Consider the following 21,049-nt stretch of genomic DNA (forward strand, 5'->3'; position numbering starts at 1 on the left):
TGAACCTCGGCTCAGTTAGTGTTTCTGTGTGGAGATTGCATGCTCTCCCTGCCTTCGCATGGGTTTCCTCCGGGTGCTCCGGTTTCCCCCACAGTCCAAAGACATGTGGTACAGGTGAATTGGGTAGAGTAAATTGTCCATAGTGTGTGTGTGTGTGTGAATGTGTGTGTGGATGTTTCCCAGAGATGGGTTGTGGCTGGAAGGGCATCCGCTGCATAAAAACTTGGATAAGTTGGCGGTTCATTCCGCTGTGGCGTCCGCGGATTAATAAAGGGACTAAGCCAACAAGAAAATTAATTAATGAATTTATAGAAAAGTTACATTTAAATAAATAAATAAATAAAATTCTCTGACTTTCAATGTCCAGATGATTTTCCAGAAATTCCATGACCTGCGGGAACCCTGTGATAGAATAACCCTGTATTCAGGGAACCCTGTGTGAGATATATTACTTGGAAGAAAAGTGTTAAACTACGTTTCACATCTGAAGTAATGAAAGAAAAAGGGGAAATAAACCTTTTAGCAATTAATATCACAGAAATGTTCCTAATGTCAGCACTAGAAAACAATCACAAATTTAAAATTGATTACTAAACAGAATAATTATAGTCAGCCAACAAAAATAGTTCCACAAAAAGTTAGAACAGAACACCTGCGCATCTCAGGAGTACACTGCAGTATTTCCTTCCTTCCTGTTGTTTTTATTTTTTATTATTAATTTTAAAGTCAATGAATTTGAAGTTAACAAATTAACGATCCATTAGTAATTGCGTCATTTCTAAATGAATCATCCATTTTGAACAAATCTTTGATGTTGATTAAATTACCAATCCTTGGTGTTTAGAACTTTTTATTTTATATACCATTTCCTAAAGAAATGAGGAATGCAATGTAAAACTAAGCCAATATCACAGAAGGATTTTTGTGTGTGTTTGTGTGTGTTTTTTTGCCTAATGTCAAGTAGCTTTCTGACAGTTGTACAGGCATGTAAAGTGAAACAGAATATAGCTACTGAAACAGAAACATACTGTACAATTAAGGGGGTGAAACATATAGGCTATGGTGTCATTTTTTTCATTACTTTATATATTTAGAAAAAAAAGGTTTCAGAGGCTGAAACTTTATATATGTTTTGATGAAAGAGTGTTGATTTTAAAAAAAGTAAATGGATGACAAACAGCTCCAAATTTGGTCAGACGGCGCCATCTGCTGCTCTGTCTTACAATTTTTTTTTTCATCTGTACACTACAAGGTTTTGTGTCAGTCAAGTTAAAACACAAATGACTGCTGATGTTTAAAAGTTGTATTTTCATGTTTTCCGAGATAAAGAGTGGATAACAAAAAGAGATTGATTTATTTGTTCTTTTCTCCACAGTTCTATGCCGTTTATGCATTCAAGGCTCGCTGTGAACAAGAGCTCACACTTCAGGAGTACCAACACGTTCGTATCCTTCAGTTTTCAGATCTCGGCGGAAACAAAGACTGGTGGCTTGCTGAATCTAATGGACAGAAAGGCTACGTTCCAGCAAACTACCTTGGAAAGATGTCATACGCCTAAAGCTATTTTTTACATGCAATATTTAAAAGTGAAGTTTTATTTTTTTTTTTAAATATGAAGGTAACTGCTTAATGAAGGTCAATCATGCACAACCCTTTTGCACTACAAATGATGCTACCAACAGTGTTTGCTTAAATTCTATACAAATTATCAACTTGTTAATCAGAAAAAAAAAATATATATATATATATATATTTTGTGTAAATACAATGATAATAATATATGAAAAAAGCTCTATTGTGAATAAAATATTTATAACCATTTAAAAAATGTCCTTGTTTGTTTGTGAGGGGAGGTACAGGTACAAGTACAGGTATATCAAATATCTCATTTTTATATAATGATGAGATAGTGGATGTGTTCTGCTAAACATGGTCAAATCTGTAATACTTCTATTTTGCAAATAAATAATTAAACATTAAAAGAACCAAAGCAATAAAAAAAGGTCACCCAAAAATTGAAATTCTGTTATGATTGTTGCAACCCACTGAGACCTGTTCGTTTTGGACCACAAATAAATATATTTTATGAAATTCAAGAGCAAGTCCAGAAAAGAAATCAAAAATATTTGCAAAACTATCCCAGGGTTTCTGCAGGTTTCACAAAGTAAATTTAAAGATTTTTTAAGACCATAATGAATGAAGTTACAGACTCATACATGAGTTTTTTTCTAATAGCCCAGTTGGTCCAGCGCTAAAAACTAGGTCATTGTCCTCACCATATGGGCTATAAATACACAGAGATCCTTTAAACAAACATTACTGTAGGGATGAAAATTAAACCATACTGGCAAATAGAGTTATATTAAGTTTTGTTAAAAGTGATTAGTTAGCTTTACATGGACATAGGAAAATTAAGACATGGTCAAAATTGAGACCTAAATTCCAGGTGACTATAGCGGTAAAACAGTAATCATACGAAACTCCAAATATATTTCTTTTCTCCCAAAAAAAAAAAAAAAAGAAAAGAAAAAAAATGGCTGTTTGTCTATTTCTTTGACATCAGGTCAGGGTGTGTGCTAACTACGAGCATTACGATGCTGTGTGTTGCGCCTCTGACTCTAACAGCAACACGTCGTCCTACCCTACCCTTAGCAAACATGCATTCTGACAAGAAGAGAAACTTTTTTTAAATTTACATATTTCATTAGCTAGTTTTATTAAAATAAAGCTGTATTTAAGTTGGATGTTTAAAGCCTAATTTAATCTCTGACCTGTATTCAAAAAAAAAAAAAAACAAGAATTTCTTTTTTAAAAAAGGTGTTATTTATTCAACACATCATTAAAAGGAGCAGCTTGTTTTCAGTAATGTGGCTGGTTTAGAAAGAAAGAGACACATCTCCAAACCAAAGCGCTTCAGAACGACCAGTAACATTTAAATTCAAGTATGCGATCTGAAAACAGTATTTGACGTGCTCTTTATCGTGACATTCTGCCTACTTCCTCCTCATTTCTTCAGTTTTTTCTGTGCCGCTTTCTTCTTCACCATCTGCAGGCGTTTCATAGCATTGAGCTGAGACTCTTGGGAAGTGGGTGCCTTGCCATCAGCCGAGGCTTTTGCTCCATTGTTGTTGTTGTTGCCACTGCTGCTGCTACTCCCAGCACTATTGCCACCGTTGCCCGCTCCATTGCCTCCTGACCCACCATTGCCACCCAGGCTGCTAGAAGGTGCAGCTCCAGGTGACAATGATCCCGTCACAGTCATTTTCCCCAAACTATCTCCACTCGCTGAGCGGCTCAACACCTGTTTACCTAGAGTAAGCGGAGGAGGTGCTTTTAAGGGTACCGTACCAGAGCCATTGTTTCCATTGCCACTTCCGGCACTGCTTCCCCCTGAAGGTTTAGTGGCCAGAGCTGGTTTAACATTGGCCAGAGCAGAGAGACCCACAGGTTTGGAGCCTGAGGCAGCTGGGGATGTTTTACTGTTACCTGATTGACTGGTGCTTAACTTGGTGCTGGAAGGTCCTACATTTGAGGTTGCCTTGGTGAAGGCGGCCCATCCTGTAAGACCCGGAGGCAAAGACGAGCTGCTGCTACTGCTGCTGGATGAGTTTCCTGATGCTGCAGTTGCCTGCACAGGGAAAAAAAGATTTTTAAATAAATAATAGAGATGTATTATAAGAAAAAAAGCAGCTTTTTAACATCAAGGGTTTGCACTCTGCAACTCTTATTAAATTGTGTACTTAAAGTCTTACAATGCACTCATGTCATGACACAAGTCATGCTAAAATACTACAATGATCTTTATCAGACATATGATCATAAGACAAATGATGAAAAGTGAACTAAAATCTACTGTTGATTTAAAATGTACATTTGTGGATTCAAAAAGTGTGGGAACTGTATGAAACGGAACAAATAACATAAGAACAGACTACAGTAGTCAACATTCAAAGTGAATTAAAAACGTTTTTCAAAATCGTCCTAGGACAGGAATGGGTGTCGTTCAATAGTTTTGAGACAACTTTGGTAAAAGGTGATGATCCACTTCAAATGTTGACTACTGTATATGCACAGCTAGTGTTTTTCAGCCAATGATGAACTTCTAGTGGGAGCTTTATTTTTACTGTTTTTAATTTCATAAGGTTCCTTTTACAGTTTCAATGTTGTAATTTAATTCAAATATAATCAGTTAAATTGACTTCAGCATTCATTTGGTTGCTAAAGCGTAAAAAGAGACAAAAGAAAGTAATTAGCAGCAAGCTAGCACAGACACTCCATTGAAAATACAACCAGGGATTGAAGATCGCTGTTTTATTTTTTAAAGAAATGAGATCTTAAAGTGAATTTGTATGGGATGATAATAAGATATATGTTCATGTACTTTTAATTTTACATCAGGCTTCCGATTAATTGTCATCCCATACAAAATTGTAGCATTTAAGATCTGATTTCTTTAAATAAAAACAAAACAGCAAACCTCACTACCTGATTGAGATATGATATAAAGTGGGTGTCAGCCCAAGCAAGAAGCACTGCATTACATTTTTTTTCCCGTGCCATGTCTTTAAAACATGGAAATGTATTTTACCCCAGTATTCTTAATAGAGTGTCTGTGCTAGCTTGCTGCAAATGGCTCGTTTCCACTGACTGGTACAGTACAGTACGGTTCGGGTCAGTACGGGTCACCTTTATCAGGCTTGCGTTTTACTACCAAGGGTACCCTTTTGGTGGGCGTGGTGTATGACAAAGTTTCAGTCGACGTCATTTTCGCTCAAGAAAATGTCTACAATAAAGCTGCACAGGTCATTCACATATCATTAAACAGATGCTTCTCATAAAACAGATGCTTTACACACAAAAATACTTGTGTATAAATGTTTATTACTAACTTTTCTATAAACAGGAGTTGATTATAACTGCAGATCAATGACAGTGCAAAATAGCCTACTATAACGTCTGTAATTATATTAAATAAATAAATAAATAAATGAACATATATGAACACATACAGCCCCTTACAGTCTCCGATATGTTACCAACTACAGAAGAACTACACAAAGCAGACATTTCGTCGTTAGTTAGGTTCATAACAACACAAAGTATAGCCTAGTCAGTGAAAACCTCTCATCTGTGTCTGTAATCTTCAGCAGCACATGTAGCCTCTGTTAGAGAGTCATTCCATCATTCCCAGTTCATATTAGTCCAAAATGTAATAATAAAGATTTAAAACTAGGCAGTTTGTTCACGTTTGCTGAAGAAATAACGTGCTCCTTGGCTTCGCCGTTTTATCCGCGCTCCACTCCCGCGTTTGTCCTTTTCTTTCTGAATGTGTCACTCTCGCGTTTGTCAGCTTCTCACAGGATCGGGTTTCCAAAGCTTGTCAATAATCAAGCGCATGTTATTATTATCAGCTAAAGAAGTTAGTTATTTCAGATAACGCGCGTCGAGCGCAAGGAAAAAAAGTGAAACCACTCAGGCTTCAGACTGGCTCGTAAAAAAACTACGCGGCACAGGGTAAATCTGCTCTTCTCCATGGCTTTGTGGCTGTTTAACAAGACGGCGACAGGGTTTGTTTGAGCCCGGATCGACTATGGCTGCATATGTAGATATAATTTTGTGTAATCTCTCGCTGTGTATTTTAAACATGGCAGGTCCTTTGTTTACATTCTGGCTTGTGGAGTCTACAAATGACGTATCTCTATTAACCAATAGCATTCAGCTGCGCATGTAGCTCCACCTTTTGGGACCCTTTCTGCAGTTTGTGACCCTTTCGAAAGGGTGCCGAAAAAGTGGTACGGTACGGTTTGGTTCGGTATGCCTTTTGACAGTGGAAACGGCCATAAAAGCGTACCAAAACGAACCGTACCGTACCACTCAGTGGAAACGGGCCATAACAGTGCCTGGGGTTTAAATGGTCTTTCGCCTGTTTTTACGCTTTTATAAAAATAAGTTTTTAAAAAATGTAAATTTGTGTAGACTTGGTGTTTTAGACATGAATAGACTTGAACTTGTTTCGGTTTGCCATTGCACAGGGCTAAAGCGACACCAAAATACTTTTTTGTTCAAACCTTAATATTGTTCATGTTTATAAGTGTGTTCTCCAGAAGTATATAATAAGCTTAGAAATTTGAGATGTGTGTAATTTATTTGATTTAACTCAACTATTAGATTTAGTTAAATAAATCTACAGTAGAATATAGATACTACTAGTAATATGACTAGTAATACTAAATTTGATTTTAATCAAAAGACTAGGAATAAAAATGTAATCAAAATATGCTGTTAAAGTGAACAATGTGAAGAAAACAACAAAATGAAAAGAATGGATCTAGATAAGTCTGAACACATTATAACCTAAGATAATACCAGGTGAAAATGACCTTCTGCTGACCACTTGTGATCAGATCATTGAAAAGAAGTTAATATTGCTATGCTGCTGTGAATACACTTACCTTTACTTCTGTTCTCTTAAAGGCCTGGAATGAACCTGTCGTTTCAGGTTTTGGCTTTAGTTCAGCTTTCTTGACTAGCGGATCTTTCAACAAAGGTACTGTTGTTGCCAAAGCAGGAGCTGGCTTTTGTGGTGGTTTCTGAGTCTTTTGGGCCTGAGATATTAAAAACACATAACAGTTAATATTTCATTATTATTTCAGTGATACGCATAAAATTCATTGTCATACACTTCCCACCATTCGTTTCATTTGCCTGGTGCACCGAGCACAGTACCACACCAGTCGCGGGTCATTCACATCCTTGTCAGTAACCTGAGGTTTGTGACACTCTTGATGATAAAGATTATGACATTCTTGACACTCCACAAGCTGATTCCCAGAAGTGACGGTCATTTGTCTGAGAGAGGAGAAATATAGATACATTTCGAATTAAAATGGCCGAAAATAAATTAAAGATTCAGAGAACATCAACGACATCAGTGTAATGACACAAAAAAAAAAATCCAAAAAAGTTTATCTAACACTCACAAATAACATCAAAAAATAAATTATCATTTACTCATGCTTTACTTGCTCTAAACCTTTAGTTGAAGTATCTTTCTTCTGATAAACATAAAGAAAGATACTGATGAATATTGAACAAACAAATGAATACAGATTTTTATGAGTAAATTAATGCCTGTTAGTAAACAACAATAGTTGTGTGTTTTTGTAACTTTTAACACACTCACATTCCCACTACATATAGCTACTTATTCGAAGAAAACTCCATCAGAAGTGGCATCACTCACCGACAAACCACACAAGCAAGACCCATTTCCATGGCAAAGTCATCAGCGTTGGTTTCATCAATATCTGTGAAATCTGGAATGGGAATGTCCTTGGTTTGAAAAGCAATCGGAGAGGAATGACTGTCCTGCTTCTCTAAACGAGGTTTCTTAGGCGGCTCCACTCCTTCTCCAGGATCAACCCTAATCTTTAAATCATACAAATATTCAAAAGTGAATTATGCTGAGAATTTCCAGTCATGTCACATTTACAATCATAAATGAATATTAGTGCAAACTGACTTTTTCCAAAGTTCTTTTCTCGCTCTCTTTCTTGGACTTCTCTGAGATGCTTGATTTACTGCTGTTGCTGGTGGTGATGGATGATGACACTGAGGAACTTGAGGAGGATTTGGAGTCTTGTTTTGTCATTTTTGGCAATGACACTTTGCTCACTTCAGCTTCCTATTCAATGGATAACGAGTTAAATATTTTTTTTAAAATCTACTAATAAAAAACAAAAAAATAATACCTTCTTGATTTGATCACCTTAATTGAATTCCTATAGATGGAGTCACTGCCTCTGGCTAAAGACTCATCTAGCAGGGCCTTGAGTTTCTCTGCCGAGTCTTTGCTCTTGGAGTGAAGATACCCCAGTCCCTTCAGAAAGATAGGGTCTAACTCTAGACTTACTGTCCCAGCCATTGTTTAGCGATTATTATCTAATTTAACATAAGAAAATGACCCGGCCCTCTACTTATGGAGTTTACGATGTTATATTCTCGGATAACACTAGAAAAGCTTCATTTCAGACTCTACAATATCTAGTCTTTCTGAGCTAACAAAAGCAACATGAACTTACTGACACCGGATTGTGCTCAAGCTTTTGTTTAAGGAACGTTTTTATAAACCGTAAAAAAAAAACAAGATATTATCCTTAGCAGAAATTAACTAACTTAGCAATGCTTGAAATGATCCGACTATAGTATCGAATTAAAATAGAGCAAGTAGAAAGAAAGCGCTTGAAAAGTATGGGGACCTCAATAGGGCGTGGCTTAGTGGCCATGAGGTTGTCTCTAATTGGTCGGATGAATCTGTTTTCTGTTTTTGTGCTAATTTACATTTTAATTTATCTCTCTTTGGCATGTTTTAAAAATTGTTTGTAAAAACAATATTTATTTTAAAAAGTGTCCTATTTAAACTATTGCTCACATAAAAGATGAAGCAACACGCCAACGGTTTTGTCACGTGATAGTTGTTGTTTTTCTTACTGCTTGTCAGTTCTTATTGTTAGATTAAAAATAACCTGTTGGTGAGAATTATGTACCAAATTATTAGAAATTAATGGACTTGCCTTAGACACATGTTTTCTATTTACTAACATTTGTAAATTTCTTAAATTTCTCTGCAGGATTTTGATGGCTTGATAGCGCTTTGCATTCTGAGCCACCAAGTGCCCCCTACTGGATAACTGGTGATCATAATGATGTTTGCCGACTGTTCTTTTATTTCTTTCTAATGACGCTTTTGTGTTTCTACTAAATCATACCGACATAAGCGCTTCGTTTCCGCCGTCATTTTCACCAACAGCGCCTCGACATGAAATTTCAGCCTGCAAATTATTTTAAAAATATCACTATGTATTAATATATTAAAATCATCAGGAATGCGAGCTTATCAACCAGCTTAAAAATATCAGCCGGACACTAATAAATGTAACACAAGGAAATGCTACGTAGTGCGTAAAATTGAAATATCCTTGACCAAATAGGTAAATAACGTCTCGTAACAAACTCTCAAAACCTTATTGTTCTATAACCATCCAAGACCATTTATTGCGCGAATTTAACGGCATATCTTGCCCGTTATGGCGTTGTTGACAGGGGTCTAAAGAATGCGTTGTAGGAGCGTCATAATTGTGTTGTCGAGTGTAAGAAGCTGATTGGCTGTTCTGGTGTGACGGGGGTTCTTGTCCCAGATCGCAGGGGTTAGACAATAAGAATCCAAACAGCAGCATTTCCAATAATAACACCGCATAGATGCTATTTCTATCTCTCTGTGGTTTCAAGTAGCTGGCGCTGTCACTAAAACAGCTGTTCTAAATATATCAGACGAATCGAATAATTTTTCAGAATTATTCAGTCACTTAGACCAATCAAATACATCCCAGAAAAAAGGTAAGTGCCACACATCTATAGGTCTTCTAAGCATTTTGTTGATTTCGACATGCTTCACTTCTATTTAGTCTAACTGGATTCATTCTGATCAGTCATAAATAAATTTGTGTGAATGCGGGTAATAAAGGTTGATTGTGACGCTATTGACAGATTTCAGATTGTAAAGTTAAAATGCTCAGTTTCTTTGTTATCTAATTGCATTGAATACAGCCCTCATGTAGGCATGATTATAATAAATGACACGGGATGCATTTAAAGCCTTTTTTTTGGAGTATTGATTCCATTTAAATACATAAATGAAAATGCAAAAGTGAAAGTGACCTGTTTTTTTTTATTTCTTAATTGTTTTATTTTTGTCAGTAGTTTATGTTTGTTTATATATTGTTGTTGTTACAGTGGTTGTCAGTAACAATATTTTTTCTTTCAGAAAAAAATATTTTTTTAGGAAGGAAATGGTGATGGAGAAGCCCAGTCCCCTGCTGGTAGGGCGGGAGTTTGTGAGACAGTATTACACACTGCTAAATAAAGCACCGGACTTTCTGCACAGGTATGCCTTACAAAATCATAATTTCATAATGTCTCCTCACATGGCTTTATCATATTAAAATACAAGTTATTCAAAACATTTTTGTGATGCAGATTTTATGGACGAAACTCATCTTACGTCCATGGCGGACTGGATTCGAATGGGAAACTTTCAGAAGCAGTCTATGGGCAAGCAGTAAGTTTAAAAGATTGTTGTGTGTTCAGGTAAGCTGAATTGTACGTCTACTCATTTGTTTTTCCCATCTACAGGAGATACACAAAAAGGTTATGTCCTTGCAGTTCAGCGAATGCCACACTAAAATCCGGCATGTGGATGCCCATGCCACGCTGAGTGATGGTGTGGTTGTTCAGGTGATGGGAGAGCTTTCCAATAATGGACAACCCATGAGGAAATTCCTACAGACATTTGTGCTGGCCCCAGAGGTGTGTAGGATTACAATATACCATTATTATTACATATTTTAATTAATTCATCCAACATTTAGTATTTAATTTGTTAAAGCACAAACTTGAATTTGTGAGTATGAATGGAGATTTGCACATCTGGCCACTGGAATTTCTTTGCAGAACTATTGAAGCTCTGTCAGATTAGTAAGAGAAAGCAAGTAAGGCCTTTTGTTTTGTTTTGTTTTTCAAATACACCCATAAAGTCTCAATTAAAAAAGAGATTTGAACTCTCACTTTGCTATAGGTCTTAACTTGTGTAAACAGCCACTATATTAAGGTTGTCTGTGTTAAGGATTGTTTAACCAAACCCATTAACTGATCCTGGTGTTGTTGTAATGCTGAATGCCCTCTCCTTTTTTAGACCAGAAAATAACTAAAAAGGACCATACACCGTTTCAAGATTAATCCAGTCAAAATCAAGATTATTAGACAAAGACCAATTAAAATCTTGTTTTCTGTCATGAATATACAACAGCTGATGACAGTGTCAGTCTCGCTATCATATTCCCCCCCCAAAAAATACTTTTTACTATTAACTACCATTATTTACAGGCCCGTAGCCAGCCTGATTAAAGGGGTGGTTCTTTTTTCCTTGAAAAAGTAGACCTTTTTTGGGATATTCTCCTCATTTTCTATTCAATTGTGCATTTTTGTGACATTGTAAGCACTACTTTCAGCTGAATTAACTTGTCGAGTTGTCCTCATAACCACATGTTTTGATGTATCAAAAACATTGCCTAAAGATTTAGAACAAAGAAATATGAACAATTTTTAAAATACAAATTTATCATATTATCATTAGAAAAAAATAAGAAAATAAGAATCTGGTCTGTTGTCATTTATTAGGCAAATAACAAACTGGCCAACACATTCAACTTTTCTCAGTCTACATTTAGCCATTTGAATAATACAAATTAAAACATGATGATGATGATAATAATAGTAATGTAGAGCTTCTCAATTTTTCTATCTTAAAAAAAGTATATTTTAATATTTATCAATAACAGTATTCACCAAAATAGTATTTAAATAAATTATTATATGGGTCCCTTTTGGTGCTTCATACCTTTTTATTTGTAATTTATTTGTTTCAGGAATAAGGACCAAGATTTGGAATAAAAGCTGTTTGTAAAATGTTTTTTTCCATTTAAAACAATGCAGCCGTGAAAGATGACTTCACTTACATCAGATTGTATGTTTTCTTGCTCGGCTGGATGTTGGACTCAAGAAAAATGATTGGTTGCATTGATCAAAACTGATTAGCTGATTTCACATCGAAGCCAAGAGCCAAGGATTCCACTTGGTCTTAAACCCTTTTTTCGATGGATTATTTTCACAATTTATGATTGCATAGCAGTCAAAATTAGACAAATGATCTCATGAATGAGACAAATTTTTGACCTTTTGTAAGTGAGAGGTGGGTCTTTTTTTAACTGGCCTGATCCTGAACACAGAACACAAGCAGGGCAGTTTAAAAAATTCTGAGCTATTATTTCTTAAAAATGTAAGAAGGGCATGCAGCATTAGAACAATACCATGGTGAGTAAATGATTATTAGTGTCTAATTTTGGGTGAGTTATCCCTTTAGTAGCTACTGATTGATTCCTTTAACTAGAACTAGCAGTTTATGCTCCTGATCTTACAACATGTAATATATTTAAAGATTTTATTAAGTATTCTTAGGCTTGTTTTCTTTTTGTAAAACAAATCTACTTGGAAAAAGACCTTTTCATGCATAGTGTATTTTATAGCGGCCTGTAACAGATACATTACGACAAACACTGAATATTGTCATCAAATAAAAAACACGAATAAAAAAAATAATAAGAATGTTCATCAATGAATTATTAATAATAAGCATAGTAATATTTAAATGATCAATTTAATAATAATTTGTTCTTTAAATTTACTGACTTTTGTCTTAACTGGTGTCTAGGGTTCTGTCGCAAATAAGTTTTATGTTCACAACGACATCTTCCGATATGAGGACGAGGTCTTTGGGGACTCTGAGGCTGAACTTGATGAAGGTTTGTTGAGAATTATTAAAGATTATTACATTTACTTTGATTCATAGATAAAGCGTCTATAGGCAGGCTATCCTAAAAAAGAATTGTAGCATGCGTGTCTTGGCATTGATATTTCCACCCAGTTGTTTTTGGCTAAGCTGTTCTAACCTTGTTACACTTTAAAAGGGATAGTTGAACATTTACCTCAAAACCTTGAAGATTTTTTTCTTCTGCTGAACACAAAAGGAGATATTTTGAAGAAAGCTAAAAACCTTTTACCTTCGTTGGGTAAGAGTAAACCATCGACTTTCAATGTAGAAAACAGTTGATACTATGGTTACAGGTTTCCAGCTTTCTTCAAAATATCTTAATTTGTGTTTAACAGAAGAAAGTCAAACAGGTTTGGAATAAGTAAAAGGTAAGTAAATGATGACAGAATATAGAGTTTTGGGTAAACTGCACCTTTAAGTCATATTTACATTCTTCTTGTGATTCACTTGTGACCCGTGATTTGCATTTGTGTCTGCATTTATTCTTTATTCACTTTGAACTTTTTATCCAATTGGTTCAGTTCACTTCACTTTACTTTGCGTGCTTGCATAAATGATCTGTGGCTATTTATATTTTGTGTCATTTTGAAATGGATGTGATGTACTGTTGCCTAGCAACTAGTGATTAAAATTGCAATAGTCCAAACATCAGCACTGCTGCTGCATTTGAGCTAGAAACTTCTTTTTCACTCAAAAATCTCTCTCTATATGAACTACAAATTGGCGTAAGTACCATTTTCTATCAAAGCTTTACAAATCGTCTAATGAATCTCTCACCTAATGAATCTGATCTATTATGTACCTCTTTCTTAGATGTTTATGTTTGTAAAAATGTAATAGTCTTGTTAGATACATTATGCATTTATTTTGATACAGTTTGAACAAAGGAAAATACTTCTGTATACTAAACGCCATTGTTATATCTTAAAAAAAAACTTTTGTTTATTTATTACTTTTTGCAAAGAAAGTCTGAAGGGGCTGGACAAACCAAACTAGAACTAGGAGTTAACAAGAACATTTTTAATTATTGCATGTGCACCTCAAATTGAGTCTAAATAAATTGTTCTTGGAATTCACGCAACTTTATTTCTGTGTGGATGACCGGAAATAAAACCATATAAACTATTAATTTTGCCTTATGGATGGTGTTTGCTAGCTTGTTTGTTTATTAGTTTTTTTTTTTTTTTTTCACCCAATGGTTCACCTTTTTCAAAATATACCCTGACAGAGTCAGAGGAGGAGACGGATGAGCCAGAAGACAGACAACCATCGCCTGAACCCCTCCAGGACAGTCCCAGTAATGCAAACTGCTATGAACCCCATCCTGTGAGGTAACCCACATTTCAGTTTGAACTTGAATGAAAACCTACTTGAGCTAAAAATCACAGAGGATTCTTAGTCCAGTAGGAATCTAGCAGATATTTGTGTGCACTTATGAATCTAACCCCTCCCGCAGCATAAGTTCTCTTTTACACATTTAAAAATATGATTATATCTTATACATGTCAATAACTGTGTCCTATGCTGCAAAAGTCACATGACATGATTTTACATGATATCAGGCTTTGCAGAGAAACAAATGCTGACTGCTGGAAAGGGAGCAAGCTATGATTCAGTAATCTTTTTTTTTTTTTTTGAATCAGTTTTTTTTATCATATTTATTATTGTAGGTCTAAATAAAACTAACTTTACTTCAAGTGACTTTGACACCTATGTGTTACACATGTTGTGCACAGTATGTCTCGTATGGAACTGTGTCATTTCAATTGCAGTTTTGGCATTGCTTACATCCAAACTAGCTACAACCTTACATGAGATCAGGGAAAGACGCAGCTACTCACAGTGTCATGTGTGTTTGGAAGAGGTAGGACTTGAGTAGAGAACATGATTTAATCCTTTCTGCACATTTAGTTTGATGACTGTTGACAGACTTTTATTTATTAAATTATTGGTATTAAAGTATAGGTGGGGACCGATTTATTAATTGGTGGATATTGCTGGGGGCCCATCACCCTTGTCCATGCTAACTCTACACCTTTGGGGTAGTTCTCTTGAAAATCTTCATTCCCAGCTCTGTTTGAATACCTGCTTCTCATTTTCACAGTAGTGTAATGTAGAGGTGTGTGCTATTTATCATATATAAATATTGTAATTGTTGTTCTAAGTGCACAAGCTGACATACAGTAATTGAGTATTTCACTTACTTTAGAAAAAAACAGAAGTGTGTCTGAGGAGTTGAAAACAATAACTGTAAAAATGAAACCTATTAGAATGCAGTTTGAACATCTTTGAAAGCAGAAATATCCCTGTATGGATGGGTGGTTTTTCTATTTATCAGGGTTTTTCAAACCTTTTCAGTGCACAGTTATAATCGTGATTTTATACCACAGTTTACCAAATTAATGAATATTACGTGAGTTACATTTTATGTTCTATTCATTCTAAAATGAACTTGATCTGTCCAAAAACCCACAGTTTCAATGTTGGCCCTTTAGAGCAGGTACTGGTAACAGAAAATGAGCAACACTGTCCCAGGTTTTAGAAACTAGTTCAATACCCCGGCATGCATTAAATCTACTCTACCTGATTTTATACCTGGCATTTTGTAGTAAGCATATGCCATCTGACTGCATTCAGGATCGTGTGTGTGCTTACAATTCAAGTTTGGTGATGTCAGTAAAAGCATTCTACTGTTAATTTATGTAAATTAAATATAAGTTGGTTAAAGTTTTACATTTAATATTCATACAAAGGTTTTGTACATTTCTGTTTTTGTAACTTTATGTACTTTTTATGTGAATTAGAAGCCATATGAAGTAGAAGTTATGTTATAGCAACTACTGAACAGATGAAAACACGTTTATTTTTGTTTGGGGCTTCAATCCTTCAATCCCACTTGAGCTCTTGCCAAACACAAGAAAGATGTCATTTAAGTAGACGAGTTGACCACAAGTGTCGGTATTTGAACAGGCCCAGTTCACTTGACCCCCATATCACAGTTCATTTAACAAGTGTGAGTGCTCTGTACCATGCCTGAGTGCAGTTCAGATGGCCTGGTTGGAAGAGGAGGGTCAGAAGTTAAGTTGGGCACAAAACTGAAGCTGCAATGTCACATTTCAGTGACTGTTTCATATGGATTTATTAATCATTCATTCTTTTTAATGAATGTGAACAGTCATAGTCAGGGTTTGACACTAACTTTTTTCATCACCAGCCACAGTAGCTAGTAGTTTTCCAACGTTACTAGTCGCTCACCATTTTCACTAGCCACAATTTTGTTGTTAGGAAAATATATTTTATATGCATAAATTACACTTAGGCTTGCCAAAATTACTTGATTTAAATTGTGTGTCATGTCCACATGCCTCCTTAACTTTTTCACATGACTTTTTAGGGCTCAACACTAAGGGTTTACCATTTTTTCAACTAATTATTTCCTTGCCACAATTTTAGTCAAAACAAGCTAAATATAGCTGTAAGCATAAACTTTTAATCAACTAAAATGTTGTTTAAAATTAATTGCCAATTAAAAAAATGCTATAAAACTATACACAGTAGTTTGTCCAGACTAAAGAAGTTAATCTTCTATTAAAGAAATGTGGTAACAATTTAGAATAACTATCCGTAATAACTAGTTAAGTCCATTAATAAACTGTTAGTTAATGAGTTATACATGACTTAACAGCTTGAACAGCTTGTTCATGATCTATTGCTAATTTATTAGGTATAGCTATAAATCATTAAAATACAGTTAACAAGTCATTTTATAACTTGTTAACTAACTGCTTGTAAGTTATCTATTGGCTATCTATAAGGCACAGTTATAAATAATTAACAAACTATTAACTTTTATTTAACAAGTCCTTTATAATTCATTAAATAACAGTTTATTAATGGACTATTAACTAGTTATAAAGGATAGTTATTCTAAAGTGTTACCTCTTTTTTTCAATCTGTTTCAAAGAAACGATCGCACCAGTTGCGTTTCTAGGCACAGTTGTTTTGCGCAAGGAAGCGGGAGATTTAAAGCACTCACGTGCTTCTCATCAGCTGTGCCTCGCCCACAGTGTCAGTGAGCGAGGATCGCCTGTGTCTCAACGTGTGCCCAATCACCCTCTCATTCAGTATTCACCTGCTTTCTTTTGCTCACGCGAACAGTTATCAATGTGCTGCTTCTTAATTCTAATATATATTTTTTTCATGCATCTTGACGACCGGTCTTAAACTAAAGATCTTAACAGTCTTAAACTCTAATCTTCAGGGAAGAGGCAGCTCTGGCAACTTAAAAAAATATTTTTAACCAGCCAAAGTAGCTAGTGGGGGGTGTCTGTCTAACGAGCCACTGCTGAAATCTACCCACGTTTTGCGTTCTGGCAGGTGTTAATGTCAAGCCCTTTGTGTGTCATAGTATATCAAATATGCAAACCCCTCACTGCACGTCAGCTACCAGCTTCAGCAAACCACCTAATACAAAATCTATGAGCATCAAAGTGGTACATTTATTAAGCAAAATATTTGACTGCGTCATCGCATCCCAAATGACTCTATGAAAATAATAAATGAAAAAATGACAAATGAAAATAATACAAAACAATTTCAACTAAACTGACTAAAGTTATCTCCATTGTAATGAGCCAGAGCGCTTCTCTTTCTGTTAAACTGAACTGTCGCATCATCGATGACGTAAGTCTGCTCTGGCTCAGAAGGTAAAAATCAAGGCAACCGTGCCTAGTGCGAGTACACCCTTAAAGTAAATTGGGACTGAATGAATGGAGTATATGCACAGAGACTTGCCATTTTGAATAAGCCCACTCAGGAACTTTCGGTGAACTGTCCTGTTATTATAAACTCACCGCATTAAGATCTGGTTCATTTAAAATCAATGACGTGACAGCTTGATTGAGATCACCTCCTGCAAAAGAAGCACTGCATTAAATACTATTTTCACACCATGTATTTAAAATACAGAAATTAATTTTACCATAGTTTTTTCAATGGTTTTTAAGCTTGTCTGTTGCTCCTAAAGATGCTTGTGTTTAAACAGCTTTCATCTTGTTTTAGCCTTGAATAACTAAATAAATTCTTAGGTCTATTCGACTGACTGCAGTTATATTTGAATTCAATTACAATGATTACATTGAAAACCGACCCATTAACCTTTCAACACGCATTTATTGCTGTGCAGAACAACACTTGCCATGTATATAGCCCATTAAGCCGTGACTTGCTATTGACTGTGTAACCCTCGGTACACAAATGTATTATAAGATTTAATCAATGGACCAGATGCTCAGAAGTCTAAATTCCTCCAAAGAGAGAGAAGATACAACAACAGTGAAGGACTCGGACACAGAGGTAAGAATATTAAAAGATTGTATTGTAAAATGTTCACAGAAATATAAAATAAATAAATAAATAAAAATAAATAAATAAAACAAATTCTAGGTTTTTTCACACTTATCTAATGACCTCAATCTTATTTACACTCTCTAATAACACTTCTCTTTCTTCACAGGCTATATCACTAATAAGGTAAGTTAATATTGTTGTTTTTTCTGTTTTTCTATTGTTAAGGCTAATATTATATTTTGGTTACTATTATAACAATAATATAATATTAATATGCTAATAACAGTACTATATTAAAGGTTTGCAAGTGTAAGTTAATAATACAATATTAAAATTGTATTATTATTTAACATATAATCAAGATTTCCCTTCTTAAATCAGTTAACCTCTCTCTATAAAGATTCAAAAATTTCAACGAATGAACACTCTAAAGGAACAATGTACAAATAAAATAAAAATGAAAATAAAACATTCACTTAAAACATTTCAAAATGTTCCAAAGGTCCAGTAAAGGTGATAAACTTTCAAAAAGATTCTTTTGCAAAACAACTAGGTTGCAAATTCAGTTCCAGAGATCCAGGATGTTACACTTGTGAGTGTGTTGTAAATTTACACTCCTACCATGACGCTGAATAGGTTTTACTTTGTATCTTTTCAACAGGTGTATCCAAAGAATCCACTCAATGGGAGGCTCGCCAGTCCAACTCCACAATTAGACACGCACCGATGGAAGTTGAGACAATCCAAATCCAGAAAAGAGTTCAAACTTCAATTAATTCGAATCCAGAGCAGATCACATCCAGCAACTGACGTCAATAGAACATCTCACCGATGAAAAATCAGAAGAAGATGCACAAACGAACAAAACCAAGGAAAAGAAAAAAAAAAAAAAAAAAACCTGGCCTTGAAAACACAAGGCCAAAGAAACCATTAGCATTTTACAGTGTATGCATTATCTCAGATAAACACATTTCTAAATAAACAGCAACAGTAAATAACCATGTATATGCTTCTCTCTGCTGAATTTCTGTGTTTTTCCTATTTCTCTCTCCTATTTGGCATTTTCTTTTTACAAATGACAGCATTTTACTTAAACTCTCTCACTTAAACTTTACACAATCACTTGTATAATACTCTGTATAATACTTTGTTTTTACTAGACCAAACAAATGGTTAATTAATGAAACACATTTTTCGACACTAGTTTAAATCATGTTATAATGAATACAATAATAAATAATAAAAACACGAACTCACCAAGGAAATCATTCAAAATCAAAGCGAAAAAAATAGGAAAACTCCAGGTGGCACTCGTGTGCAGATTTCACTCTCAGAGACAAATCTTGTCTTTTTCTCTCAATCCTTCATTAAAAATATATGATTGAAATCATGTCAGCATCTTATTAATGGTCAATTTTCACAGTTAATACGCATTAAAACATTAAAAGATGTAAATCTAATAGTTTTCTGCTGTTATTAATATAACAACTTACATCTCTGCTTTCCCTTGCGAACACTGAATCACCATAGCAACGGTAAACACAAGCTAACAGACAAGCGAGATTTGTTATTGTTTGGAAAGCTGATCTGCTGCTGTAGTGTAAGGCACGATGATGTCATTCTAAAGCACTATTCCCTTGAATGCTGTATAATACTCTATTATAAATTATTTATATAAGTAAATAATTTTAATGTATATTATTTAATCGAGTATTCTGCCAATGTTTTTTCCTTATATTTCTATTTGCTCTATTGCTGTATACTACCCACTAGTAACCTGGGTTACACATTCCCCCCCTGAATTCAGGCACGTCCTCGGGCATGTACGGGGTTGGGTTGTCACTGCAATTGGAAAAGGGTCTGGCACAACAAAGGGCTGATCTCTAGTGAGTATGGGTTCTTCTAACGATGTGGTAAAGGCAGAACTCAGACCTTGTAGTAAGGACTGAATGACTAGTGTCAAGGGATTTCCTAGTTTATGATATTCAAGCTTATTAGGAGGTCTACATTGCCTTTTTGAGCGTCTAGGGCCACTTGTATCTAGGTCTTCATCCACTATTGGCTGGTTACTTGAAACATTTTTGACATGTGGATTTTGATCATTAGAATGGGATACATCAACAGGATCTAATTCAAGCGCCCTTCTATGGATCTGTCCTTCAACACTATTTCCACTTCTTTCAGGTTCAATTTCTTTGGGGTCAATATCAGCAGGGTTCAGCACAGGTAAGAAATTCTCATTGACATCATCTCTTTGATTTTCTGTTAAGTCTTCTTCTAGTCTGGAATCAGGTAAGGTTTCTTTTTCAGGGTTCACCACGACAGGGAGTGGTTCAATGGGCTCTATGCCAGGTAAGTTCCTTACAAGCACTGGACTTTGTGATGAAGGTAACACAGTCGTTGTAATGGATTCCAACTGGCGTCCTGCATTTCTAATATATAGAGAGTCATCCTCAGATTCTGACTGATCACTCATTTGATGTTCTTTGGGAGCATATTCTAGAGCAGAGCTAGACCTAGTTCTGGGCTTACGTTGAACATTTGGAGGACTCATTTCTTCAATTTCATTTTCAGACAAATATCCACAAGGTCGAAGTAAGTCTCTGTGTAAAGTTCGAACTGGACCGGTCTTTCCGTCAGGCTGGACTACATATACTGGGAGATCTCCAGCTTTACGGATAACTACATAGACATCTGGTTCCCATTTGTCTGCCAGTTTGTTCTTGCCTCTTAGCCTCAAATTTCGCACACGGACTTTATCTCCCACGTCAAGAGTAGAAACAACCACATGTTTGTCAAATCTGCGCTTGTTACGTTGGGCTACTTTTGCAGAGTTTTTGATGGCAATTTCATAGCTCTCTCTTAAACCTTCTTTCAGATCTTTTACATACTGAGAGTGGGATTTGGTAGAACGATCCACAGGTAACCCAAAGGCTAAGTCGACTGGCAGCCTGGGCTGTCTACCAAACATAAGTTCATAGGGAGTGTATCCTGTTACATCATTTCGAGTGCAATTGTAGGCATGCACCAAAGGCTTGACAAACTCCTTCCAGCACGACTTCTTTTTGTTTTCAAGAGTACCCAACATTTGGAGAAGGGTCCTATTGAATCTCTCCACTGGATTTCCTCTTGGGTGGTAAGGAGTAGTTCTCACTTTGTGTATACCTGCGACGAGACATAGCTCTTTGATGAGGCTTGACTCAAAATCTCGTCCTTGATCACTGTGCAGTCTTTCCGGAAATCCATAATGTACTA

At 35.5% G+C, this 21,049-nt stretch overlaps 3 protein-coding genes across 15 annotated transcripts in view; 2 read left to right on the forward strand and 1 right to left on the reverse strand.

Annotated features, from left to right (window-relative positions):
- The window catches only part of arhgef38 (Rho guanine nucleotide exchange factor 38), a 28,418-nt gene extending 26,590 nt beyond the window's left edge, over positions 1–1,828 (forward strand). For both annotated transcript variants that reach the window (XM_087237220.1, XM_087237219.1), the window contains one exon: positions 1,376–1,828. In XM_087237220.1, the coding sequence (XP_087093346.1) occupies positions 1,376–1,558 (183 nt within the window). In that variant the 3' untranslated portion in view covers positions 1,559–1,828. The remainder of the gene's footprint in view (positions 1–1,375) is intronic.
- Positions 1,829–2,800: 972 nt separating this feature from the next.
- On the reverse strand, positions 2,801–19,322 carry ints12 (integrator complex subunit 12). 8 transcript variants are annotated; one of them, XM_087235513.1, is made up of 10 exons: positions 19,288–19,322; positions 19,052–19,156; positions 18,416–18,697; positions 17,299–17,357; positions 7,523–7,684; positions 7,244–7,428; positions 6,690–6,849; positions 6,453–6,605; positions 3,487–3,628; positions 2,801–3,309 (listed from the first exon to the last, which is right to left on the reverse strand). In XM_087235513.1, the coding sequence occupies exons 5-10, from the start codon at positions 7,649–7,651 to the stop codon at positions 3,005–3,007; spliced, it is 1,074 nt and encodes a 357-aa protein (XP_087091639.1). In that variant the 5' UTR covers positions 7,652–7,684; positions 17,299–17,357; positions 18,416–18,697; positions 19,052–19,156; positions 19,288–19,322; the 3' UTR covers positions 2,801–3,004.
- The window catches only part of g3bp2a (G3BP stress granule assembly factor 2a), a 31,952-nt gene continuing 19,241 nt past the window's right edge, over positions 8,339–21,049 (forward strand). For 2 of the 5 annotated variants that reach the window (XR_015475775.1, XM_087235745.1), the window contains exons 1-6: positions 9,247–9,396; positions 9,824–9,943; positions 10,036–10,117; positions 10,192–10,365; positions 12,326–12,416; positions 13,674–13,776. Coding sequence is in view for 4 of the 5 variants with exons in the window: in XM_087235745.1 (XP_087091871.1) it covers positions 9,849–9,943; positions 10,036–10,117; positions 10,192–10,365; positions 12,326–12,416; positions 13,674–13,776 (545 nt within the window). In the remaining variant the exon portion in view is untranslated. 5 annotated transcript variants of the gene reach the window in all.

This window comes from Danio rerio, chromosome 1 (assembly GCF_052040795.2).
Source record: "Danio rerio strain M-AB ecotype USA chromosome 1, GRCz13ab, whole genome shotgun sequence".
Taxonomy (NCBI): domain Eukaryota; kingdom Metazoa; phylum Chordata; class Actinopteri; order Cypriniformes; family Danionidae; genus Danio; species Danio rerio.

Bases quoted from the DNA above. Each gene is read 5' to 3' on its own strand.
- ints12 (XM_087235507.1), bottom strand. From the start codon at position 7,924: ATGGCTGGGACAGTAAGTCTAGAGTTAGACCCTATCTTTCTGAAGGGA. The intron at 6,606-6,689 runs GTGGGAAGTGTA...TTAATATCTCAG, and splicing joins CCAGGCAAATGAAACGAATG to GCCCAAAAGACTCAGAAACC. The intron at 3,310-3,486 runs GTAACAGTAAAA...CGCTTACTCTAG, and splicing joins GTTAAGCACCAGTCAATCAG to GTAAACAGGTGTTGAGCCGC.